Source organism: Biomphalaria glabrata, chromosome 14 (assembly GCF_947242115.1).
Source record: "Biomphalaria glabrata chromosome 14, xgBioGlab47.1, whole genome shotgun sequence".
Classification (NCBI taxonomy): domain Eukaryota; kingdom Metazoa; phylum Mollusca; class Gastropoda; family Planorbidae; genus Biomphalaria; species Biomphalaria glabrata.
In genome coordinates, this window is record NC_074724.1 from 35,325,004 (window position 1) to 35,352,941 (window position 27,938).

The 27,938-nt window shown below is 36.9% G+C and overlaps 1 protein-coding gene across 1 annotated transcript; it reads left to right on the top strand.

Annotated features, from left to right (window-relative positions):
• Nucleotides 1–27,918, top strand: LOC106079201 (uncharacterized). The gene is made up of 13 exons (XM_056011277.1): nucleotides 1–307; nucleotides 3,822–3,992; nucleotides 5,490–5,572; nucleotides 7,197–7,329; nucleotides 12,173–12,339; nucleotides 12,924–13,050; nucleotides 15,787–15,909; nucleotides 16,434–16,616; nucleotides 18,149–18,433; nucleotides 19,610–19,792; nucleotides 20,683–20,793; nucleotides 24,933–25,162; nucleotides 25,579–27,918. The coding sequence occupies exons 1-13, from the start codon at nucleotides 238–240 to the stop codon at nucleotides 26,218–26,220; spliced, it is 2,508 nt and encodes an 835-aa protein (XP_055867252.1). The 5' UTR covers nucleotides 1–237; the 3' UTR covers nucleotides 26,221–27,918.
• The last annotated feature ends 20 nt before the right edge of the window (nucleotides 27,919–27,938 follow it).

Here is a 27,938-nt window from a genome sequence, read left to right on the forward strand (position 1 = left end):
ACTTAAGTGCGCACTTAACACTTAGTAAGTCCATCAAACGCTCTACGAACAAACGCACACAAATCCAGACAACGTGTGTCTATTAATACTTACATGGACACTAGCTTGGTGTGTTATTTAAACACTTTATACTCTTTGATTGAAATTGTACAATTACACTTTTCAACTGTAAAAAACGTGGAAATTTTAAAAGTGCAGTGGTTCCTTTAAAAGGGAACATCAGAAGCTGTTATAAGAATGAAAGTGAGATTTATAATTGGTGTTTTAGGCTTGATTAGTATCCATCTGCTGAGCACAGTACAAACTGGTACGTATTGTTGTTTTCTTTTTATACAAGTGTACTCATAACCGAGATCAAGATTTAATAGAAATAAGACTAAGCCTAAGACTGCTTTATTGATCCTTATGCAAATTTGTTGTGATTTCAAGGACTATTTTCTCATATAAAGACAACACAACAGAAACATACACATAAATAGAATAAGGTAATGTTCTTTTGTAAAAAAAAAAATTAAAAAAAAATGTAATACTCTTTATAAGAATGGAGAAAACGGTTAACAGATCTGGTGTGGTGCCCCAACGGTCCAACTAAAGGATAGGAGAAGGTGATAATTCTCCTGAATACATCAACCTGGATGTCTCTAAAATTATTTTATCATTACATTCTTTGTTTTTTAATATCAGTATTTCATAGACGTATCGTTTGCTTATGTTGTTATATAGGCAAGGCTTCTTTCTTTTGTATCACTTATATCAAAAAGTATTGCCTGCCTTTGTATACATGATGTTTTATTTCCTTTTTCGATAAAAAGTTTTTTAATATTTAAATACGATAGGGATTGTATTGTAATATATAGGTATCAAAGTACAGGCCTGAACAAATACGTGTAACTAAATGATGGTTTGTAGACGTCTGTGTGTTTATTTCTGTCTGATACCGAAGTCGGGATATACTCAAAGAAAATATATCAATAAAGAGTCAAAATGCGTTTCACAGACAGTCATAATAGTTTGTTGTACAACATACATAAATTACAAGAGGACAGTGGCGTAGCTAGGGTGGGGGAATGGGGGTGAGTCTAATATTCATCCCCGGTCACTTCATCCCCGGTCACTTCATCCCCGGTCACTTCATCCCCCGGTCACTTCATCCCCAATTAAATATTTTATATATAAATATGATTATGTAGAATGCTTTCTTTTTGACATTTTATGACATATTACTAATGCGTTTATAGTGTTTCCTCTTCCACTTTGTATTTTTAATGAGAAATCTAATATAATATGGTAAATCTGGATGTGTACTTATCTATAGCGTAATGATTAAAGGCCAAGGTGTGGTGCAAGTAGTGGGAATCTTTTTGAGAGATAGAAGTGCGATTAGAATAATTATGACCATGCGGCTGATAACTTATCATCAAAGGCCAAGCTGTGGTGCAAGAAGAGGAAATCTTTTGAGAGATATTTTAAAGCCTAGAATAGGTTCTTCTTTTAATTAGTGGAAAGACAGTACACACCATCAAGGACAGCTAGGGAGTCTGTGAGCTGCCCCAACTGATCCAAGCCTTATTTTCCGTTATTTTAAGCTTTAAAAATGCATATTCTGAGGTATCTACAGTGCAATTAGCCTGCTACTCTTCCGCTAAAAAAATCAAAAACCAAATGTGCTATTCACTGCACTTAATTAATGGAGTCCAGCGACTGGTAGAAAAAGGTAACTATAGTTTTGCTTTAGTTTTTGTATTGGAGGTGGAGGATAACCACAAAAAACTTTTTGGTTACGCTTAGGGAATTCGGTGACTGTAGTTTGCTTACGTTGGCTTCACTGGGGCATTAAGTAAAGTTTCCTTTTCAGACAATGAGGTCTGAGGCAAGTGATGGTTTGATCCCCCCTCCTTCCGGCTAAGCCCATGTGTCATGTTATAGGCGCTAGCCTATTTCTCTTTAAAATATTTACAGTTTGATAACTCATCGAAAACTGGATGTATGCTTGCGTAGGATTACATAATGTATTTTATTTACACATGTATGTAATCTGAAAACTGTGAACAATACAATAGCAGCCTTAATGAGTTTGAAACTTTTGGGTATTACTTATAGATTACAGCTGTTTCTTGAAAAATAAGATAGTTACGTCCTGCGCATTTCATGTGTCAATCTAGTCTTGCATGTTGATCTGTGTTTTAAAATATTCTAAGTCTTTGATTTTCCTGGCTGACTCAGGCTACCCATTCCATTAAAAGATAAAAGAATGCAGAGCGGTTTGAGTGGCACTTACAAGTACATTCACAAAAACGCGAATTCTATATGTATATATCATGTCTCATTATTTAAAATATAAACATAAATCTCCTGACATTAAATATTGGATGTGACAGCGCTATAGGCCTATAAATTACTAAAATTTTTATATGAATTTCCATCATTAATGATTTCATACTAAGCATAAGTTTGCCATTAATTATAATAGTAAAAAAAATGATTTAGATCTAGATTAAATATTTTTTTTGTAAGCCTTACGTGTAGTATTTTTATATCTATGTTATTAAAAAGAAACAAAAAGAAAACTTACTTTTTCTGTGCAAATCTCAGAAAGAAGAACTCTATACCCAAATTGAATTCTGAATAGATTGGGTGGTTTGCAATTTCACGGCTGTATGTGTGTTTAAGTCAATTCCTATTAAATATTGCATTCTGAACTGCACTAATAATCACACCAACCTGTTTTACAAACAACTTTTTGGGGTATTTATAAGAGGACACACTAATGTTGTCATATAACAATTTAAATTTGTGAAGCCACTTTCTCTCCTCTTAACATTATGGATTTTAAAATCGCACACTTCACATTTCATTACAGTCCTCCTCACGCAATAGGACAGGTCACACGCCATAATAAATTGTTTACTTTTCTCATATATAAAGCAGAAAGTAAGCCACATACACGTATGTATTTCTGTATATATGTTCTAGGTATGTATGTATTTGTGTATCCATGTCTAATGTCTCGGATAAAAATTACAACCGTTTGACCAATGTTGATGAAACTTGGCATATATGTTCCTAAAATCATGGCAGAGACCGTATTGTATATTTAATGTCCCTCCCACAATCGGAGAGTCCCAAAATAGACTTAAAAGTACCGTATTGTATCACTATTATAGAACGAAATGGTGTAACATATGCCATTATCCCAATATTTTACATTTGATGTGATCCTATGAATAGGTTGGTTGAACGGGTAAACCCGTTTTCACATTCTAGTTTTATTTTTGTGTCAATTTGTTTTAGAAAATGTAAAGGGAACATTCTCCAAGTTTGACATAGATCTAAGTTTAATCCAGTAGATCAATCATACACAAACAAGGGCCCGCAGGCCGCGGGTCATATCCGGCTAGTCCTAAATACTTTGAATTTATCTTACATTCTCAAATTAATGTAAAAAGTAGTTTCCCTTTCAGACCATGTGGTCTACAGGGCAGATGATGTAAAGGTCATCTGATTCTGTGGCCTACGGTTAACGAGGGTGTCATGTGACCAGCACAACGACCAACTGCCTTTACCTTTCCCCTACTAATGTCAGGTACCCAATAGAGCTGCGTGGACTCAGAGGCGCCCGAAGATTCCGATATTAAAAATCCCAGTTTTCACCAGGATTCGAACCCCAAACCCCGGTTCGGAAGTCAAGCGCCTTACTCAGCCACCGCGCCTCCTTCAAATTAATGAAGTAACCCTAAAATTTGACAATAAGATGTGGCACCTTGAGCTTGATAACACCATTTTGTTATTTTTGTTGTTAGTTCTATATTTTATGTTGTCAGCCTCAAATCTCTGCCCCGCAAACATGACGTATCACAGAGACAGTCATTCCTGTTTGATACTTATAAAAGAGAAGAAGTATTATGAACATGCCAAAAAAGACTGTAGTACGAAGTTTCCTGGAGGTCATCTGGTACATATATTTAATATAGAAACTGACAATTTTGTGAAAAGTAAGTCACAGAAACTATTACATAGAATCTTTTTTTTTTTTTTTTTTTTGGGGGGGGGGGGCATGTTAAAGCGTTTGGAGCACTTCATTCGTATGGGGGATACAATGTATTATTGATATCTTATTAAATTATAGATTTATTCACCATTACCGATATTCATGTATAAACCTAGACATGCATGCTACATAAACAGTTGAAAGTGATTGATTTCATGGCTGATTTAGGCAACTCGTAGCATAAACCAATAACGCTAGGAGAGAATAGCACTTGTAAGACTTTATCCTAGTTAGATCTGAACAAAGTGGTCGTTTCCTTTCCATTAAGACTAAAAGAGAAAGATTTTAAAAACTCCTTCATCCCACTGTCGGTCAGAGTGTTACAAGATCAGCTGTCGTCATCGAGAAGCTTATAGAAGTCTAATTTATAAAGCGCTGGTTGTGAGTGTGTATGTGTTTCGTGTGTGAATGTTGTTCGTATTTGCATCTATATTTTTATTGTACAGTTGTTACGCTGAGGTTGTCAATTGTGGTCAAACTGAATTTCCATTTGATTGGATCAATACAAATTATCTTATGTCTTATCCTAGTATACTGAATAATAATACTAAGGCTTGTCTTCGAGTTAGAAGATTTAATGAGAAATGCAGTATTTTGCGTAGCCCTCAAAAGACTAGCCACTAGTAAAAAAGTAAAGTTCCCCTTTCAGACCTTGTAGTCTATAGGGCAGATGATGTAAAGGTCATCTGTTTCTGTCACAAGCCACAAGAGTCGATTATTATTATTATTATTATTATTTATTTTTTTTATTCCGTTCATTCTCTACTTCTGGTGTGTTCAATATCTTAATCCAGGACGCCTTCCTTAAGCTTGTCCTATATGTGGATGGACCCATCAGGTGCTTTGCCCTACAGTATGTGCCTTTATTAATGCACTTCGTATCCACATACATTCATCAGAGTAACAGACTCACAAACTCTTTACTTACCCCGGCAATCAAATCATTAAACACAATTCAACTATAACATGTTTTTAATCTTCATTTGTGGTTCACGGGAAATACTGCATTCCTCATTAATCTTCGGACTCGAAGACAAGCCTTATTATTATTATTATTATATAAGATACTGTATTTACTGTTAATTATTCTTGTAGTTCGCGGAACGCTTATTCAGACCTAGCGGAACAGTAGGGTTTCGCGGAACACGTTTTGGGAAACACTGGCTATACAAGAACCATTCGCTAGATTTTGAATAGTAAATCACGTTATCGGAAAATGAAATATCTGTCCTTCTCTCTGCATTGATTTAAGTTGTGTAACAAGAACACTGAGCCAGATAGAGAGAAATAAGGATTAGTATATAATACAAAGTAGAATTTTAAATGCACTTATTAAATTTGTGTTGTTTTGGTTATTGTGGTGTTTCCTTTACATAATTCACAATATACGTAATGAGGAATATATATGTAATCTAAAATGTATATGTAATGTGAAATAAAGGAATGTTGCCCAATGAATTTGAGACTGCTTACATCGGATTAAGGGACCAAGTGAATGGTGTTTACAAATGGGACGATGGAATAGTAAGTGAAAGTTTCTTTTAAGTTAATTGTGAATGAGATAAAATGTGTTTCTTGTTTCCACTCCTGTTTCACAAAAGTGTAGTTAATATCTTTTCTTTTTTACAAACCTTATATCTATTCACTCTGTCTGTCTGTCTCTGTGTCTGTTTGGCCAAACGTTTATACACATTATTTCTCTGATACCCAATCTCGGACCAAGCTGAAATTTTGCACAATTATTTCTTTTACCTGACAACACAAGAATAGAAAGAACAAGGCTACGAAGTCAGTTTGTGTGGAAACGCTAACTCAAAATTGGACCCCCGAAATGGTCCACCCAAGCAGGTAAAAAGGCAGGTTTCAATATTTTCAGAAAGAACATCAGAATGAAATTCTATCAAAGACAAATGACAGAGATGAATGGAGAAAGAACGTTGAAAGATCTTGTGTAGTGCTCAGCGGTCCAGCAGACCAAAGGATAGGTAAAAGTGAATGTGAAGTTAGATGTGAACCTGGCCTAACTGATGTCATCTGCTGAATATCTAATTGATCTAATTGTGATGTAAACAGTCAATCTCTTATACAAATCCTCAAGAAATTTTTTTTTTAAATTCCTTTAGTGAAGTACATTATTTACTCCTGCTAGTGACGCAGTTCACGCGATTATATGAAAAACTACTTATTAATTGTTGTTTTAAATTATGTCCGACTTATATGCCTACTAAATAGATTTTTTCTCTTTAAAAAAAAAGAAACATTTTTTTTGTTTGTAAATGTAGTAGTTTGTATGACAGAACTTACATAGCTTAGCAATATAAATGTAATAAAAAAAATTCTTCACAAAAAATCTAAAACTATTTGCATAAACATGTTTAAATATGGTAAATGGTCTCCCCCCCTTCTAAAGAGCATCCAGTGTTTGTTACTATTAATAGTGAATAGTTGTAAAAGTGATGTAGTTTTGCTTGCATAAGTGATTTAAAAAATTGGATTTTTCGCTTTCAGGAAAAAAAAAATTAGACGTTGCATCAGAACTTTGAATGGCCTAAAATATGTTGTCAGATTTTCAATATCTTTTCTTGTTTACGAGATCTAAACGGGACGGACGGACAGATGGACGGACAGACATTCCACACAAAACTAATAGCGTCTTTTCCCCTTTCTGGGGCCGCTAAAAAACATTATTTACTTAACTAATGGTAATAAATTGCTATGTTTGGTATCTCAAAAGGAAACAAATTGTACTGACTAGAGTGGTAATATAATCTAAGGGAAAGAAATAGTACTTGACTGAAGTGAAGACTTGACTGAATTAGTCCCTCTATAGATTTGTCATTTGAAGCTTATTACAAAATTAATTGCATGACTGATTGATACACTTAATATAAGCTTTGTTTTTTTGTAAGTATTTTTTTTTTAATTTTGCTTGTACTGTTTTCTTTTCTTTTCTCTTTCTCTCTTCCTCTCTCTTTTACTTACACTTTTACTCCTCTCTCTTTCTCTCCCTCCTTCACTCTTTCTCTATTTTCACGTTTCTCTCTCTCTCTCTTCGCAAATTAAATACATATACATATTAGCCTTGGTATGTACACTATGCATTGTAGTCAATATGCTGAGACAAACTCTAAATCCTATTTCATAATAGAACGCCACGTACTTCGGATGGTCATATGGTGCTCAGACGCCATCCGGATCCTTTAGTTATGTCATAATATCAACAAGTGGTTGGCAAGAATCGGCAAATAATTACGTCAAGTATTTCTGTCAGATGTCATCAGGTAATTTTTTTTTAAAAATCAAAATTACATTTACATTGGAAAAATAATAGGAAAAATAAAACCTGTAAATTACTTCTTTCAGACCTTTCTATGCATGGGAGCAGATGATGTAAAGGTCTTCTGTTTCTATGGCCCACCATTTATAACGTTGACAGGTGGCAGTCATAAAGACCAACTGCCTTTACTGTCCCCAACTAATGTCAGGTACCCAATACAGTTGAGTGGACTGAGGTTGTCCTAAAATTCCAAATTCAGAAACCCAGTCTTCATTATATATATACATAGGTTGCCGGTCACTTCAACAAAGGTCATTTCATCCCCGGTCATTGGCTATCTAAACTAAACGCTAAGAAGAGAGGAGCGACCCCTGTGTGCAGGTAATAGCTTTGACCACAGGATGTCAGGACAGTAAAATAAATTATTTTACTGCTAGTATTTACAGAACACTGACACTCTTCATCTTCGAAAATTGTTAATTCGCATTCATTACCAAACTCTTAAACGATAATTTGAGAAACAATAGCTACAATATATACGCAAAAATACCGCTCATTGATCAAGATACATCATTGACTGACGTACGAGCCTACATGACATTCCGTATTTCGTACACAACTTCATTTAGTCTTCTAAGTGCTAACTTAGAATAGGTTTTGATAGATTTACAACATGTCCACCCCAATTCCCCCCCCCAAAAAAAAAAAACATAAGCTTTTTCTCAAACCTTTGTATTTTATTTTCGGCATTTCCCTCAAAGTCCACAGTCTATATGTAAAGCATAAAAGTAAATAGCACATAAATTCCGTATTTTTATAGCAACGGATTTCTTTTTCCTTAAGTCTGCTTATTTTTAATCTACCTTACGCCATTTCCGCGAAAAAAGCAACATCAATCCTAGTATCATTGAAACAAACAACATTGAGCCACGTCATTCTATATATCTTCTATACAAATTATGTAATTATAAAGGCTGTCACGTGATACTTATTTTTCATTTTTTAATCAATATTATGACATGGGTAAATGTGTTTATCTATATCCGGTGAATAAAGCCCATTAAGAACATGTAATTATACATTTTGCTACTGCTGTTTACTTGGTACATTCGGTTTTGATTATTTTTTTGCGCCTGAATGTGACAGCATTGTCAAAATATGAAAAAATGAAACCAGTTTGGAAAATGTAAGTAATAACACATTTTTATAATTTATTTTCTAATAGAACTATTTGATTTAGAAACATATAGTTAAATAATTAATAGATTTAACATTTGTTGCCTGTTCTTTTTACATTTTAATTGTTTTTGGAACGTACACTCCCAGTTTACATAGCAGGATATATACCACTATCTGAGGCAATAACTGATATATGTATCAACAGAGATCAAGACTCGATTGAGAACATATATTTTTGTGCAATATTACCCTATAATTACAAATGATAAAATTAACTATTATAGTATATATAAGATTATCATTAAAAAAAGTTATAAACATTATAATAATACTTGATATAGAAATATTTTTTTAAAAGGGGTTTACTTTAATCGGTTATCTTAGGCTATATTATTTTAATTAATCGCTTAGAATAATATTTGTTTCATTAGCAAATAATAATCTCATTGATGTATGGTTATGTGAAAAAAAATATTATAATATTTATTATAAATATTTATATTGATGTATTTAAGGTGTCATAAAAATATCAACAGTTCACAAAGTCATTATCAAGAATCAAGATGAGAAACAGATTTCTTACAGAAAATTTATAAATTAGACAAAAACATCATTTTCCATTGACATTAGGATATTGCAATTTACATCAGGTCCTAGTGTTATATCATTGCATATTATGTATACCTCTAAGACACCATTATTTTTAATGTATATATTTTTTTTTTATTTGTGTAACTCATGAATATCTAATTAACACAAGGGAATTGAATCTATATACTTTATCAACGACAAACAAACTTGAAAAATGCGAAAATGATGACTGCGACTCATGAAAAGAATTTGAGAAACAAATGGAATGTATGATTATTATATAACGATATACGCATATGAATATACAGTGGACGCTCAGTGTAGTTGGTTCCACTGCACTTCATAGATAAAATACTTTGTTTATGGACATAATCTTTGAATACCTCATTACCCTAGTATTATTTTTTGTAAACAATATAGCTAGTTAGTACCGAATAATGTATATTTCATGATTTTTTTTTATAATTTTATATAAATTAAGCATTAAAACAAATACTGTTTAGCATGAAAAATCTTAATTTTGTGTTTGATCAATGTTATGAGGAGATGGGAAACTCTGAATCTAAACCTCCGCTGCTTTGCGGCTATACCCAAAAATGGCAAAGGCTTCGGGAGACAACCCTGAGGAAAACGCAAGAGCTGGTGACCCTTAGGCACATTGTGGCAGACAGTGTTACAACCTGGCAGAACCTGCGGCGCTACTATCCCAAACTGTATCGGATATTTCCGTTCCTTTGGTCAGATTAGCTGGGTGGAGAGGGGGGAACTGCTGTGTGGGCGACATCGTTCCGGCCATAAACAATCCCCAGGACTTATGACTTATCTTATATATTTTCCCCACTTGGCCACTTCCTGCCAGCGTACACTACCAATGAACATCTGACAGAATATTTACTATTCGTTTTGCATTGTCTTAGTATGAAAAATAGAAATGTGTATATGTAATAGAAAAATAAATTTAAATCAGTAATAAAGTTTTGGAGGCTAATGGATTCTGTGGCATTTTTTTTTTTTTACGTTTCGAGAGACGATCTTTTCCCTTTGCAACTTCTTGTGTGACTAAAGAGGCCAATCCTTCATACACAGCTGCGATCGCAGGTTGGGCATATATAATCACCAGGCGCCGTTGCATTTTCACCCTTCTTTCTGCTTCTGTTGTGTATGACATCTGCAATCTGTGACCCTTCCTTTATTTTCTCTCTCCATGTGGATCTGTCCAGTGCCACCTCTTCCCAGTTGCCAGTGTCGATTTTGAAGAGCTTCATGTCGCGTTTGCATACATCCGTATAACGTAAAAGTGGGCGACCAACGGCTCTCCTGCCTTCTATTAGATCGCCATACTGGATGTCCTGTGGAAGTCGACCTACTGGCATTCTACGAACGTGGCCAAGCCAGCCAAGGCGTCTGCTGCTGATAACAGAGCGGATGTCCTGGCACCCTCCTCTTTGTAGCACTTCCTCATTGGTTATCTTATCTTGCCACCTTATTTTAAAGATCCGCCTTAGGCATCGGAGGTGAAAGACATTCAGCTTTTTTTCCTGCCATGAGTAGGTTGACCATGTTTCACTTCCGTACAGCAAGGTGCAAACACACAGGTCCGGTAGACTAGGGCTTTAGTGGCGGTGTCAGTAGCGTCATTGCACGGAGAGAGGGGGAACACTACAACAACAAATATTAAAATTCATTGACCAAAGCCAATATCAGCAGACCGAACCTTTATTTGATCATAAAATGAGGTACTGCCAATTCCAGCCATCAAGAAATCACATAAGTGACTTTACAAAATTGGACAATATAATTCAAATGAAATTCATCAGATAGATAGCTAGCAATGTTTTTCATATTAAAACAAGATACGTCTGTCTTCTTCTATTCCCATGTGGTCAACTCTCAAAGTGAGACTTCTTTACCCACAATTCAACTGTAGACCCTTGTTTCTCACGTGAAACAAGCTAAGCACAAATATGAAGTGTATTCCATGCTTTCCAACTAGTCACAATCGCTACTAAATAATGATGTGATAACCAGGGTCGGACTTAAGCCACTGCAACCGTATAGTCCTGCGCTAATTCTAGGTGTAAATTATTAAATTAAACCATTATAAACTTATACATAATAACAGGGTTTCAGCGGCCTTCTGATTTTCCAGGATCTCCTGAAAATCTCCTGGAATTGCACAATATATAAAAAAAAGTCCAGAAATGATCTCCTGAAATAATTAAAATATCCTAAAAAATAGCAAAATTGTCCTTTTGGGGAGCCAATCATAAAAGCGGCATTGTCACCTTTCATTTAATAAAAAATTATTGCAAAGACGGATGTATTTTCTAATAAAAAATCTTAATTTTTAACATTCTTCTTATCCCTACCCAGACTGGGCCCCGCGCAAACTGTTTCGCATAGGGCCCTGCAATTGTTAGGACCGGCCCTGTATGTCACCATTCAGGTCAAGAGTATATGAGTACCCAAAGCTGTTGAAAAGTAAGTCTAGAACAGTCCGAAAAAAAAAAAACAAGACACGGTTTCATCTGCCGTCTCTTAGCAGGGTCACATTGCTTTGAAGGGTGGTCTGGGCAACCCCTTTTCAACGGGTCCAGACAAATGATAGGATCATATCATATAAGGCTAAACAAAAACCTTTGGTAAAAATATCTCTAATTGAACAGATTTATTGTTGTTAGTCTACACTCTATATCTACTACAAACTATCATGTAACTATCTATTACATGACTGCTCCAAACTAATTAATACAATTACACTTATTATAAGCTTTGTTTTAGCCTTAGACCGCACTAGTTGGAGAGAGACGGTGACCAAGAAAGCTATGGTCAGTGAAAAAAAACAGGGGCCTCAGCTCTGGATGAAAAGCGTGCCATACGGAAAATGGCTGTCTTCTCTACCACCAAAGCGAAAACCACCTAAATGTAGATGGTGTCTCTCCAAAATAAGGGGCTCCACAGTCACATGAAAAAGGTTCTCTCTACGAGATGAACAATAGTCGTTCTACGACTGTGGGAGGCCAAAAAAAAATATTTTTTTAAAGTATTTTTTTTTCTTGTTCTTGTTAATTTCACAGAGAGCAAGGCTATATTCTTTGTGAATACATCCTCTTTGAATGAAGAGCTTGTGGAAGTCGATGACCACACTAAGAATCTGTTCTCGTGTCAAGTGTTCAGTAATACAAGTCGTTACTTTGAGCTGCTCTTTGAAACTGAGGATGGACAGACAGAGACACTAAAAACAGTTAAGCATTTCTCATAAGTTTAAGAAATATTCATAAACACGTTAACCTGTTTTATATTTGTATTTTATTTATTTTATTTATAATTCGAGAATATGTGTGGAGGATATTACTATTTAGATCTATTTATCATAAAGACAGAATGAGTCGATGCTTTGTAAAAACTCGCATAGGGATATGAAGTCGTGTACCCATTGATAAGTAGCTAAGACTCTTGTTTGGTTTACATCCCAAATTCAGTAACCATATTAAAGAGAAAGAATGAATAGTAAGATGATAACAATAGTATGTAGAATTTTGTCAGTGATAATAAAAGACATGAAGTAACGCAATAATGGGTGTTCAGTTTGATTAGAATAATACAAAACAAAGGGAGACTACAGGGTCGACGTATAGATAATTTCCCTTTTCAGACCTTGCGATCCATAGGGCAGATGAATGTTAGGGTCATCCGTTTCTTTGGCCAACGGTCAACGAGCAGGGTGTCATGTGGCCAGCACAACGACCAAATGGGTGATGTGCTTAAAGTTAGCCTAAGGCGATTGATCGGCCATGAAGAATTTGTATATTGAACTCTATTTTGCAGTTGAAAGATGTACAAATAAGTCATAATATGATGTTACAATGTAACAGTTCTGGTCGATATGTCTGTAGGATAACAAACACTGGAACCAAGGATGTAGTCCAACTGAAAGGATACATTAAAGTAAAATGTAAGTCAATTTACTTTAAAGTAAGTTTTAAGTGAATGTTACTGTACAGTAAAATGTGTATGTCCAAGTAAAAGTGAAATCTTAGTCGATGTAATTTAAAAATGGTGTTCTACAACTTATTTGTTCGTTGTCTTTTTATATGCCGATAATTTCACAAAGTGAAAATGCTAATACATTTATACCAAAATTAAGTTACTCAATTATTGTTCCAATACAACATCATTTTTTTTTTTTATTAATGGTATAAATATATATAAGCAATAGGTAACTATTTTTGAACATTGTTAACCTTAATTGTTATGTAGGAACTTACTCTTTTGTCTTGTGTATCTCTGAATCTTTGAGCCTGCATAGCAGCTAAACACAGTTCCTTTCGAAAGAATCCCAATTTCAAGGACCTCGCTTGTTAGGCATGCATGTGTCTACAAAAGAGAACAAGAGACAACCCAATGATTACCAAGTTTGAACAATTTCTAGACGATGCTAACCGTAATTGTTGTGAAAACATGGAACTGACGGTCTTCTCTTATGTGTTTTGGGCAATGTCATCTTCTAATACAAAACAAAACAAAAAAAAAGTGGGCAACAAAAGAAATATTAACATCAGAAACACAAAACAGAAATTCGTATCCTCAAACAATAATGTGGTCCAAAAAAGAAGATGTATACTTTTGGACAGAAGCCTCCAAACCTTCCCCGTTACTCAAAATATAATACAATAAGTTTCCCAGACACTTGAACGAATCATGAGCCATATCAGTCAAATATTACCTTAAGTAATACGCTTAATTAATACGGACCCTAAAGATCCCAAAAGTAATAATCACCAAGATTGTAAACCGGGATACCCCTTTCGGTAGCCAAGCGCCTTACAACTCAGCCACCCCGCCTCCACTTTATTAAGTACCTTACAACGAACAAAGAAAATGCAATTGTAATTTCTATACAAAGTTATATAGCTCAGTGGTATTTACTTAGTTTCGACTAGGGACTCACGACATGCGTCACGACAAGCATCAACGAAAACAAATTTCCATCGGTATTAAACCTGCGGGACCTGATTATACAATGTAGGTAGACATTCCCAGGTGCCGAATAGCACCGCTTCACTGACTGGACATTGTCAGGGTTCACCTTATATATACTGCTTGGCTCTAGTTCTTGTTGTGTTTCTTCACTTGGCTCCTGTCACTATGGGTTTCTTGAATATTAAATAATATTTGCTTGATACTTTCTTGGTTACTCAATTATAATTCATCAATACTTGCTTAACTCAAATTCGAACACTTAATATACATCAACTTTAACTCCTTATATTCATGAATATCGATAATACTTTAATACTTAATAAAGCACACAATTATATCACTCTTATGAAATAGTAATACACAAAACACCAGTCATCAACTTATAAATATATATAAATGCATAAATACCAGTCCAGGAAGTAAACGTCCAACCTTCCTGGACCGGGAGCAAGACCTTACTGACCTAACACACTCTCTCGCACATTCAACGAAGACTTAATCAAAACACGTGCAACACTTTGCATTCATAACAAGGGGATATAACAATCATACCAAAATATCAAACTAACATACATTCCCGACATACCTTCCCCTGACAGACATGTCCCATATAGGTTAACGTAGGTTAGGTATTACCATAAAGTAGCAATTTGGGCAGATGATGTTAAGGTCATCAGTTTCTGTGGCCTTCGGTTAACAAGGAGGTCATGTGGTTGGACAACGACCAACCGCCTTTATTTTACCCCCAACTAATGCCAGGTACCCTTTAGTGCTGGGTGGACTCAGAGGCGCCCAAAGATTCCGAAATTAAAATCCTAACAGGACTCGAACCAGGGACCCCGGTTCGGAAGCCAAGCACTTTATCCCTCAGCCACGGCACCTCTCAAGTATTACCATAAGTCCGTTTTTAGGATTGGGCGATGAGATTTTTCTGGCAGTTGGGGTTCATTTTGTTAACGACATATATTTCTTTCGTATTCCAGTTTATACAAGGCAATTATTTTCAAGACTGTCAGAGAAGTCGGGTGATAATTTTTTACCTAGAATTTTTAGGGTTGTTCTCCATTTCTACGTGGCGGCACGCTGGCTGAGTGGTTAAGCGCTTGGTGTTTCGAACCTTGGGTCCTGGGTTCGAATCTCGTTTAAGACTGGGATTTCGAATGTTGAAAATTTTTTTTTTTGGGGGGGGGGGGGGTTCGCCTCTGAGTCCAAATGCTAATGGGGAAAGTAAAGGCGGTTAGTCGCTGTGCTGGTTACATGACATCACGTCAACCCGGAGACCTTGACTTTAACTGTCCCATAGAGCGTAAGGGGAAACTTTTTTTATATCCATTCCTACATCTCATATGAGTTAAAACTTACAGCTTACTTATCACAGAGAGACAAAAGACTGTCCGGGATTCAAATTATTTGAGCTGAGGTGCTTATTAACAAGCAATGGAGTCTTTTAGACATTGAATCATTGTTTATAAGAAAAGATTCAGTGAAGATTGTATTATTTAATTGTGTTGCAATCCTAGACGAACAGGGAACGGATTGCCTGAATCAGCCAGGAAAATGACTTAATAGAGTTTAAATCTTTAATTAGCATGCACAACAAAATTGGCACATGGAGGTTATTATTTTTTTTCTTGTCTGTAATTTTTAAGATAAGATAGACGCATATTACTAAGACAACTTCGCTTGAAATAATCTATACATTTCAAAGGTAGAGCACTCTACTGTTCTGACCAGTCTTTAGTGTTTGTTGCCCCTACAGAGGGAGCTGACATCAATGTCACTTTGTGTGTTTACGTGTCTCCAAGAATGGCATCAATGTTGTTACTGCAAGGTAAGTATTGAATAAGAACATCATCAAATAAGAATTTCTATTTCTTTTAAATTTAAAAATGTATCTAGGTCTAGATTCTAGTTTAATAAGCTAATTGCGATAAACACTTGACAGAGATGTCACAGTATGCGATTGTACTCTGCAACCAGAGTCACTAGACTATATACTTTTTGAGTTCAAATGTGTATCCTGCCACCTTTCAATCTAAAGCCATGATCATAGCAGAGCATCAGATCATATTGAAATAAGTGAATGATTTTAGCAGTTTCTTGGTTATTATATTGATTCAAAGTAGGATTACAATCATGTGAAGCAAATTTTACATACCCCTGCAATGTCTCGAAGAAATTGGTCTTTTTATATTAGATTATGCATTAATTTTTTCCTATTCATTCCTACTCAATACTATCTGAAATACTATTTCTAGCTTTCGATAAAGTAAGTATTCAGTTAATGAGCTATATATAACTATATGTAGCCCTACTTTTGCCCCACTTATTCTCTTCTTAACTGTCTTTTAACAGAGGACTTGCAGCCTGTAGACGTAACTAGATACAACATCAGCTTTACATATTCTAATAACATAACCACACGAGGAGAAATACGCCTTTATATGTTTGACATCAAGTTCGCAGAGTACGGAAAATATTTCATTCAGATGTCGTATCCAGACCGACAGACTTCTAGCCTCTATTTCAATATTAAAGGTTCGTTGTTGTTTTTTTTTTTAAAGATTTGTAAGTGTTTGTATTTTCCCGCGTTCAGAGTACTAAAACAAAAGTAAACATCCCCTTTCCTACCTTGCTATCTATAGGGCAGATGATGTAAACGCTATCTGTTTTTGTAACGTATGGTTAACGAGGGCTTCATGTGGTCAGCACTAAAGTCAGGTGCCTGTTACAACTGGGTGGACTCAGACCTAAAGATACTGAAGTTATAAATTCTAGTCTTTACCCGGATTCGAACCCAGAACTCCTCGGTTAGGACGTCAAGCGTTTTATTACTCAGCCACCGCGCCTCCTTTAGAGTAATGGTACACAAAAAAGGTTTTTAATTAAGTGAACCTTAAATGTACCTGGAATGTATAATATACCGCCAGAACATAGAACTCAATGTTTTAGGAGAATAGACTCCGCCATTTTTCTATGCTGTACCAAGCTAACCGTGCACGACTCGCCATTAGTGTAACGGTCCCTTGATGAACGGGATTATCGACAGGGATTTGGAAGCTCTCTTTCAACTACGCACCGTGCAATGGGAAAACTCTCGCGTTCCCTTGGGCACTCCCACAGGAGTTTTATTTTGCTATTCATTTAATTCCTCAAGTAATCGTTTCCACCCTGGTGCCACGTTAAGGCAGAATAGCGTACCCGAGCCTTGTGAGAACCTGCGACGTCGCTGATTCCAAACTGTATTGGGTATTTCCTTAGAACGTATCGTAGTGACAGTGAGCTGTGTTCCAACTAGAGCTAGGCTTTCATTTCTTTGTGCATCTACACTGATACTAAAGCCTTGTGTTTATATTCCACTAAAAATTGTGACATCCTTTACGACTTTTCTGAAAACACTTTCATTTTTGACATTGTCTTCGATTCCGATAATTAACTCTATCTCTCCGTAATTATTTCCCACGTTCCGATGGAATTATTCATTCTGCTCATTAGTATTTCAATACCATGTTTTGATTAAGCTTCAATAACTTTTTCGTTTGTTATCAGAAAATGCTTAGTTGGTGTAGAGTTAAAGGAGAATGCATGCTCTTATTATATAACACTAAGTGAAGTTTATAAAATCAAACATGAATATAATTTAATGAGGTCAAATCAACGATGGTATCGTCAATTAGGAGAGAAAGAGTTAAGGGTCAGTGCAGAGTTTCAAGAAAGAGGGTTAACAAATTGTGTATGGTGTCCCATGGATAGATAAAGGTAAAAAAAAAAAAGTCAAGAGTTTGATATGGCTACTTAGACCCAAGTGCGACCTGCTAAAATAGTATATTTACATTTTAAGTGTCTGAATTGAATTTGGCAACACCCCTTTTTTTTTTATTAAAGTTCTTGGTGTATGTTTTCATGTTAGTTGTTACCAGATATGTATATGTGTTCTCCGGTGCATTTGTGGTTTATTACAGAAATATTTATTCTGTTTTGTTCTGCACTTAAAGGAATAAAGATGGTACATTAGTCTCTGAATATTTCTACACATGCATCGTGAGCATAATTATTTTTGCTTGTTTCAGGTCCACCCCCGTGTCCAGAGAATATGACTGCTGCAGTACTGGACAGCGACATGGTTCAACTGGCCTGGTCACTGGAAGATAATCCTTCCTCAGAACTTAAGTTTGCCATTTATAGAGTGGAGAAAGGTGATAGTGTTTATCTTGCTACTCTTTCTTCGTCACGTGATGGAGGGTACAGCTTCAACGTCTCAGATTTACAAGTCAATACAATGCACCAGTTTTATCTGATAGTAAGCAGCGACCATGGCAGTTCTACTTGTTCTAGGACGAATGTAACGCTATCAGGTATGTATTACACAAGTTAAAGTTATATTTTCAGACCATGCGATCTATGGGGCAGATGATGTAAAGGTCATCTGTTTTTTTTTTTTGTTTTTTTTTTAAACCCATGTGATAGTAAGTGTAAGTGTTTTGAGTGGCTGGCAGTGCAGCGCCTGTGTATGAAATGACCAGTTGACCTTCATTGTACATGGTTGAGTGAACAGCAAAGAAAGTGTGTAAGTCAGGACTGTGTGTAAATGTGGGTCAGATTCAGAACGAGACTCTTGTTGTTTTAGTGTGTCTATGACAGCCCAAGAGGGTGTCATGTGGCCAGCTCGATGACAAACCGCTTTTAATTTTACCAGACTATTGTCAGGTGCCCATCAGAGCTGGGTGGACACAGAGGTGCCCTTAATATCCCCGATATTAAAAATACCAGTCTTCACCAGGATTCGAACCAGGGATCCTCTGGTTTGGAAGCCAAGCGCGTTACCACTCAGCCAAAATAGCTTACAACAATGCTGATGCATGTAGTTATTGTTTTGAGTATAAAAATTCCAACTAATTTAAGAGAGATCTACTGTTTAGACCTGGACTGAATAGTTAGAACATTTAAATAAAGATTCAAAATCTCAATATTCAATAGGATTTCGTTTGATTCCTAAGACCAGCACTATTACTCCCAGCGACCCTAGACCAAATAAAATGTCCCAATTGTTTATTTAGATAATTCACATTCACCTACCACTTAGTCTGTTGGACCGTTGGTGCACCCAGGGGCGGACTGGCTATATGGGCATTCGGGCAAATGCCCGGTGGGCCGGTACCCAATTGGGCTGGTAGGGCTACCGAAAGGGCCGCATGAATGCCAGTAAATTATTATATGATGTTATAATATTCTTATTAACATGCACCTGATACTTTCAAAATCATCTAATTAATTATTTATATACATAACTACTTTCGATACATTATTAAACTTTAAAAACTACTCTTGAGGATAGGTATAACTTGATGCCCATCATGTGGCATATAATTTGCGGACCGTATTGTATAGAGATGCCCGAGCTGAATGTTACACCCAGTCCACCCCTGGGTGCACCACACATGATCTATCAACTGCCTCTCTCTCTCCATTAGATCATTAGTGTTAAGTCCGTTTAAGAATTGTATTTATATGAGCTACTCTTGTATTCCTAGACGAAGTAAAAGAACTAGACACTGAAGGAGCAAATGATGCACAAGAGATTGGATCTACCAAGAACAGTTACGTTGTACCAGTGGTAGTAGTGACTTTAGTGTTACTAATTGCTGGTGTATTGGTTGGAGTGTTTATTGTGAGGCGAAGGAGAAAAATCAAGTTTAAATCATTAACTACTAAAGGTAACAGAAACAGTCTAAGTCATTATTCTTTTTAAAAAATCTAACATTATTAATTGGTCCTTTCGACTGCCGTGGAGCATAGGGCTGCAATAGTATTTCGTTATCGGACCATATTCTGGCCCATTCCCCTCAGTTGGAACAGTAATCACCTTCTTTTTTTTTTTAAATGACGTCTGCATATTATAATATAAGTAAACTGCCGTCAATGTTTGATCTAGCCTGCTCGCCTGTTCCACACTTTCAGTCGAAAGACCAGCTTCTTTTGTGTTAACTTTAATTTAGATTGAAGAATATTCTTCCATTATCGGTATCTTTCAAGCCTTAGCATGCTCAGTGCGCTATGGTTTAATTATTTTTTTCAAATATTAAAACTTTCTTTTTTTTATGTAGTTATATAGGACATCTTTCTTGTTTATACCATGCGCTACGGTCCAATCCCTTTATTTGGACCAGTGGGTAAAAAAGCTATCTGGGAGAAGGTTTCCGTGCTGCCCTTACTGCGCTCAGCAAAGACAACCCTGCTCGAGTCGTGATAAAACTCGAGTCCCCTTCATGGCTAGTCTAGTGGGTTTTTTTTTGTCTCATATAAATAGATTTTACTTTCAGCATCAGCGTCCTGCAGGATGACTTGGGATGGGAGCAGGCTGGGCTTAAACTCATGTCCCTCTTCACAACAGTCCGAAGCACATATCACGTGACCGTGCAGCCATCTGTTTGACCTTCTCCCACTTTTCTCCTTCCTAGATCTTTACAGGGCGGAGCAGCCTGATGTATAGAATCGATATATAAAAATAATATTTCATTTTTGGCATGCAAAAGGATTATACCCGAAATAAATACCAAAAATGAAAGTATTACATTATCTCAAATATATCTTTGTGTTTTTTCAGACCAGAACAGAAGTGAAAACAAAGTTCTATTTGAGAGGCAAAGTTCGACAACCTCACATTACATCAATGTTGTTATGAATACAGCGGACAACCTCTCGTCTGGAACAGAACGTACGTTAATAACAAATGTTAGAACCAAGACATTAACTCTTTCTCTCCGTAATTATTTTCCGTGATCCGACAGAATTATTTATTGAACTCATTCGTAGCTCATTTCCTTGTTATGATTAAACTTCATTAACTTTGTAGTCAGAAAATTATTTGTTTTGGTATGGAATTAAATGGGAATGCATGTCCCTTTTATGTAACACAAATTAATGTTCATAAAACCAGAAAATAATTTAAAGTGGTCAAATCAACGATGGGATCGTCAATCAGGAGAGAAAGAGTTAAATCACGATTTTCACAAGACTTTCATATCCTGTTTGACTGCCCCCCAGACTTGGTAATCTCCGTCTTGACAGGTCTGGGAAACCCAAAATTCTCGACCTGTATGGCGATATGTATGCACTACGCAAGACAGCAGGGTTTCTGTCCAGGGCTTTTGCAAGAGAGGATTTAAGCCTCTCAAGCCCTTTCTCAAATGGAGTTTGATGATGATGACAAGAACAGGACAATTTTAAACCATAACAGATTAACATATTATGATTTATATTTTCTAAACATCTTTGAAACATTTTTATCTGGCAATCATTTTTAGTTATAAATATAAGTTATAAAGCAATTAATATAAATGTATCATAATAATATATAATTTGTTCTATAAGCTTTGGATGGTCCTCGTTAAATGCTAGCACTAACAGCAGAATTAGAAGGCAGAGTGGGAATTAGAAGGCAGAGTGGGAATTAGAAGGTAGAGTGGGAATTAGAAGATACAGTGAGAATTAGGAGGTAGAGTGGGAATTAGAAGGTAGAGTGGGAATTAGAAGGTAGAGTGGGAATTAGGAGGTACAGTGAGAATTAGGAGGTAGAGTGGGAATTAGAAGGTAGAGTGGGAATTAGGAGGTACAGTGAGAATTAGGAGGTAGAGTGGGAATTAGAAGGTAGAGTGTGAATTAAAAGGTAGAGTGGGAATGAGGAGGTACAGTGAGAATTAGGAGGTAGAGTGGGAATTGGGAGGTAGAGTGGGAATTAGAAGGTACAGTGAGAATTAGGAGGTAGAGTGGGAATTAGAAGGTAGAGTGGGAATTAGAAGTTAGAGTGGGAATTAGAAGGTAGAGAGGGAATTAGGAGGTAGAGTGGGAATTAGGAGGTAGAGTGGGAATTAGGAGGTAGAGTGGGAATTAGGAGGTAGAGTGGGAATTAGAAGGTAGAGTGGGAATTAGGAGGTAGAGTGGGAATTAGGAGGTAGAGTGGGAATTAGAAGATACAGTGAGAATTAGGAGGTAGAGTGGGAATTAGAAGGTAGAGTGGGAATTAGAAGGTAGAGTGGGAATTAGGAGGTACAGTGAGAATTAGGAGGTAGAGTGGGAATTAGAAGGTAGAGTGGGAATTAGAAGGTAGAGTGGGAATTAGGAGGTACAGTGAGAATAAGAAGGTACAGTGAGAATTAGGAGGTAGAGTGGGAATTAGAAGGTAGAGTGGGAATTAGAAGGTAGAGTGGGAATGAGGAGGTACAGTGAGAATTAGGAGGTAGAATGGGAATTGGGAGGTAGAGTGGGAATTAGAAGGTACAGTGAGAATTAGGAGGTAGAGTGGGAATTAGAAGGTAGAGTGGGAATTAGAAGTTAGAGTGGGAATTAGAAGGTAGAGTGGGAATTAGGAGGTAGAGTGGGAATTAGGAGGTAGAGTGGGAATTAGAAGGTAGAGTGGGAATTAGGAGGTAGAGTGGGAATTAGGAGGTAGAGTGGGAATTAGAAGGTAGAGTGAGAATTAGGAGGTAGAGTGGGAATTAGAAGGTAGAGTGGGAAATAGAAGGTAGAAAGGGAATTAGATGGTAGAGTGGGAATTAGGAGGTAGAGTGGGAATTAGAAGGTAGAGTGGAAATTAGGAGGTAGAGTGGGAATTAGAAGATACAGTGAGAATTAGGAGGTAGAATGGGAATTAGAAGGTAGAGTGGGAATTAGGAGGTAGAGTGGGAATTAGGAGGTAGAGTGGGAATTAGAAGGTAGAGTGGGAATTAGGAGATAGAGTGGGAATTAGAAGATACAGTGAGAATTAGGAGGTAGAGTGGGAATTAGAAGGTAGAGTGGGAATTAGAAGGTAGAGTGGGAATTAGGAGGTACAGTGAGAATTAGGACGTAGAGTGGGAATTAGAAGGTAGAGTGGGAATTAGAAGGTAGAGTGGGAATTAGGAGGTACAGTGAGAATAAGAAGGTACAGTGAGAATTAGGAGGTAGAGTGGGAATTAGAAGGTAGAGTGGGAATTAGAAGGTAGAGTGGGAATGAGGAGGTACAGTGAGAATTAGGAGGTAGAGTGGAAATTTGGAGGTAGAGTGGGAATTAGAAGGTACAGTGAGAATTAGGAGGTAGAGTGTGAATTAGAAGGTAGAGTGGGAATTAGAAGGTAGAGTGGGAATTAGGAGGTAGAGTGGGAATTAGAAGGTAGAGTGGGAATTAGAAGGTAGAGTGGGAATTAGAAGGTAGAGTGGGAATTAGGAGGTAGAGTGGGAATTAGAAGGTAGAGTGGGAATTAGAAGGTAGAGTGGGAATTAGAAGGTAGAGTGGGAATCAGGAGGTAGAGTGGGAATTAGAAGGTAGAGTCGGAATCAGGAGGTAGAGTGGGAATTAGAAGGTAGAGTCGGAATCAGGAGGTAGAGTGGGAATTAGAAGGTAGAGTCGGAATCAGGAGGTAGAGTGGGAATTAAAAGGTAGAGTCGGAATCAGGAGGTAGAGTGGGAATTAGAAGGTAGAGTCGGAATCAGGAGGTAGAGTGGGAATTAGAAGGTAGAGTCGGAATCAGGAGGTAGAGTGGGAATTAGAAGGTAGAGTCGGAATCAGGAGGTAGAGTGGGAATTAGAAGGTAAAGTCGGAATCATGAGGTAGAGTGGGAATTAGAAGTTTAGAGATCGGAATCAGGAGGTAGAGTGGAAATTAGAAGGTAGAGTCGGAATCATGAGGTAGAGTGGGAATTAGAAGTTAAGAGATCGGAATCATGAGGTAGAGTGGGAATTAGAAGTTTAGAGATCGGAATCATGAGGTAGAGTGGGAATTAGAAGTTCAGAGATCGGAATCATGAGGTAGAGTGGGAATTAGAAGATAGAGTCGCAATCAGGAGGTAGAGTGAGAATTAGAAGGTAGAGTCGGAATCAGGAGGTAGAGTGGGAATTAGAAGGTAGAGTCGGAATCATGAGGTAGAGTGGGAATTAGAAGTTTAGAGATCGGAATCAGGAGGTAGAGTGGGAATTAGAAGGTAGAGTCGGAATCATGAGGTAGAGTGGGAATTAGAAGTTTAGAGATCGGAATCATGAGGTAGAGTGGGAATTAGAAGTTTAGAGATCGGAATCATGAGGTAGAGTGGGAATTAGAAGTTTAGAGATCGGAATCATGAGGTAGAGTGGGAATTAGAAGGTAGAGTCGGAATCAGGAGGTAGAGTGGGAATTAGAAGGTAGAGTCGGATTCAGGAGGTAGAGTGGGAATTAGAAGGTAGAGTCGGAATCATGAGGTAGAGTGGGAATTAGAAGTTTAGAGATCGGAATCAGGAGGTAGAGTGGGAATTAGAAGGTAGAGTCGGAATCAGGAGGTAGAGTGGGAATTAGAAGGTAGAGTCGGAATCATGAGGTAGAGTGGGAATTAGAAGTTTAGAGATCGGAATCATGAGGTAGAGTGGGAATTAGAAGTTTAGAGATCGGAATCATGAGGTAGAGTGGGAATTAGAAGTTTAGAGATCGGAATCATGAGGTAGAGTGGGAATTAGAAGTTTAGAGATCGGAATCATGAGGTAGAGTGGGAATTAGAAGTTTAGAGATCGGAAATAGTAAAATAAAAATGGAATATCGTAAATGAAATAATTTCATTATTCTCTTATTTCAACAACTAACCTAATATTTCCCCCTTTATTTTATCATTCCTTATTTTATGTTGTTTTATATCGCCACCGCTATTCTACATATCACATTCCCTTCTTTACTTTTTCTCTTTCTGTATTTTATTGCTTTAAATAACTTAAATGGATCTTAAAAACTGAAACGCAAACAAAGAGAAGATTACTGTAAAAACTTTAGTGTCAATATTCCCCAAAAATAGAGCCAACGTCTTGTCATACTTTTGTCACATTGTAATGTTGTCTTTGTGTTTTTGCAATCTACAGAAATGTCTGAGAGTCATTACAGCAATGGGGTTGAGAATAAAATCCAACAAAAAGTGAAGATGGTGAAGCCTCCGAGGAAGTCGACATCATCCCTCAAGATAAAAGAGAAAGTCTCTGCCGCGAATGAAAACGAGGCTATAAAGGAATCAGAAAGTTCCACAGCCTCTCAGGAAGACAAGACGATGTCGAGATTATGTGCAGAAACTGATGACGTAAATATCTATATCAATGTAAGAACGGATAAACATTTCACTAACGAATATAAATAAATATATCATTAGGATAGCAGGAAATGTTATCATGCAGGGTGTGAACTTTGGACCGTCGTGGCGCAAAATCGAACTATTCACCACAAAAGTACGACTGGATTGAGATTGGATCAATAATTATTTTTAGAACATTTATTTCCAAGTTATTTTTATGTTTTAATGTGTACTTCTACGGATAAACATTTCACTAACGAATATAAATAAATATATCATTAGGATAGCAGGAAATGTTATCATGCAGGGTGTGAACTTTGGACCGTCGTGGCGAAAAATCGAACTATTCACCACAAAAGTACGACTGGATTGAGATTGGATCAATAATTATTTTTAGAACATTTATTTCCAAGTTATTTTTATTTTTTAATGTGTACTTTCAGGCACCCTCAAAATCTGAGAGAAATGTTATCAAGCAGATAGATATAACAGTGAAACCTGACAACCCACCTTTCAACCAGCCTGACAACTCTCCTGCCAACCAGCCTGCCAACTCTCCTGGCAACCAGCCTGCCAACTCTCCTGGCAACCAGCCTGCCAACTCTCCTGGCAACGACCATTGTGACATTCCAGACAACACTGAAATTTTGCGTCATGAAGTTGACACCCATATTAGCTCCAACGAAAAACCTGTCAACACCAATGAACGGCCTATTAGCTCCAGTGAAAGACCTATTAGCTCCAATGAAAGACCTATTAGCTCCAATGAAAGACCTATTAGCTCCAATGAAAAAACTATTAGCTCCATTAAGAGACCTATCAACAGTTCCAATGACGACTCTCGCACTATCAGCCCCGATGGTCTCATTTACGTCAGCGTTGAAGCTAATCCCTCATCTCGTAAATTCTCGTCAAAAGTGAAGTCTGCCGACGAGAAGACGGAGCTAACGTCGAATCAAGACATTTGTGTGCATGATAAGACTACACTCCTGAACAATGAACAAATCATGGGAGGGGATTTAGTAGACTCGGAAAACACAGTGGAGTACTCTACTATTGACTTTGTACAGAAAACATTAAAATAATGACATTCTGCTAATGCAAAATGTAAAAGAAAAAATCCCTTTCAGACCTTGCGATCGACGGGGGCAGATGATGTAAAGCTTATCTGTTTCTATGGCCGACGGTCAACAAGAGTGTTAAAGATCAACCTCCTTTATAAAATCATCAGTGAAAGCGTTTAAAACGAAACCTGGCAACAGGGATGGCCTGACATAATTGGAGGCTCTAGTTGAAGTGAATTCGGTGGCCCCAAAATAAATAGGAGAATCGACACAAGACTCTTCAAAATAATAAGACACTTTCAGGTTTTACTCTAGAAATACTTTAATATTATAACAAGTTACGTAAACATCAGCATTTCATCTCTCTTCCTCTCAAAATCTCCTTCCGGCTTCCTGTTTTTAACATCCCTTTCATTCAATACCCAAAAAGAATACAAAATTAAACAGCGAAAAATCAACTGTATCGATTGATTTAAAACCTAACGATAACATTGGGCCCAAGTTTTTCTATTTCATCTCTAAAAGTCCTGTGCAAGGCCCCCCAACAATCGGAGGATGCGTAGTTTGTCTATGCCTAAGGCTGGTCGTGATGACTGGCTCCTCTACTGCCAAGCGTAAGGTATCTTAACCTGCGATATATGTGGACGGGAGTGTCTATCTTAACCGAGCCTACCTTATCACCGAACTAATTGTTTTACGAGATGAAGCATAGTCGTTAACTCTTTCTCTCCGTAATTATTTACCACATTCTGGTGGAATCAACGTTGGTATCGTCAGTTAGGAGAGAAAGAGTTAAGATTGGAGTGGTCAAGAAAAAGATCAATCACTTAACCTACCCTAGTTAGTGTCAGGTACCCACAAAGGCGTCTTAAAAATCCCCGAAACTCCTAATCCCAGTCTTTATCGAAATCAAAACCTCGAGATCCATCGGTTCAGAAGCCCAGTGTTTTACCACTCAGCCATAACGCCCCTTGATGCACTATAATTAAAAAAAAAACTGGACATCAAAACTTTATTAAAAAATATTATTTATATCACGCGCTTTAAAAAAAATCACTCTTTCTTTTATATCTTTTAGGTCTTTGGAATTTCTAAAATAATCATTTCATACAAAATAATCATTCCTAACAAAATAATCATTTCTAACTAAAAAATCATTTCTTGCATTATACCAAAAATTGAAACTGACATGCAACTCTGTAGTTGAACTTTTGGTCCTTTGGTCCAAATGAAATTAACTGGAAAAAAAAAAGGTGCGTCATCGTTGTGCTGGTCACATGACGTCCTCGTTAAGAAACTGTCATTAAAACAGAGGAGCTTTACTTCATCTGTCCCCATATGTGACGACGTTTGACATTGTAAACGCAAAGCTGAACATAAGACCAGGATGGCTGTCTGGTCGTGCGGTTTGCGCGCTGGACTGTCGTTCGGATTTATCGACGGTCGAGGGTTCAAACCCTGCCCGCTCCCATCCCCCGTCGTCCTGCGGGAGGTTTGGACTAGGAAGTAAACTATCTCCAACTCTGAAGGAACATCCGAAACATTTTACAAACAAACAAAACATAAAGTGGAATAAGAGAAACTAAATTTATTTACAGCATTTAGTTTAGCTATTAACTGCATTATTTATTTATTCCATTTTTATGTAAATAATGGTATACATACATTTCACTTCATTACTCATTATGTTAATGTACAATATGTCATTGGTTATGTGCATAGCCTCTTATCGTTTGTTT

Excerpts from the sequence above, each read along its gene's own strand:
- LOC106079201 (XM_056011277.1), top strand. The coding sequence starts at position 238 with ATGAAAGTGAGATTTATAATTGGTGTTTTAGGCTTGATTAGTATCCAT. Across the intron at positions 7,330-12,172 it reads TTTCTGTCAGATGTCATCAG|AGAGCAAGGCTATATTCTTT; the intron begins GTAATTTTTTTT and ends TTAATTTCACAG. Across the intron at positions 12,340-12,923 it reads AGACAGAGACACTAAAAACA|TTGAAAGATGTACAAATAAG; the intron begins GTTAAGCATTTC and ends TCTATTTTGCAG.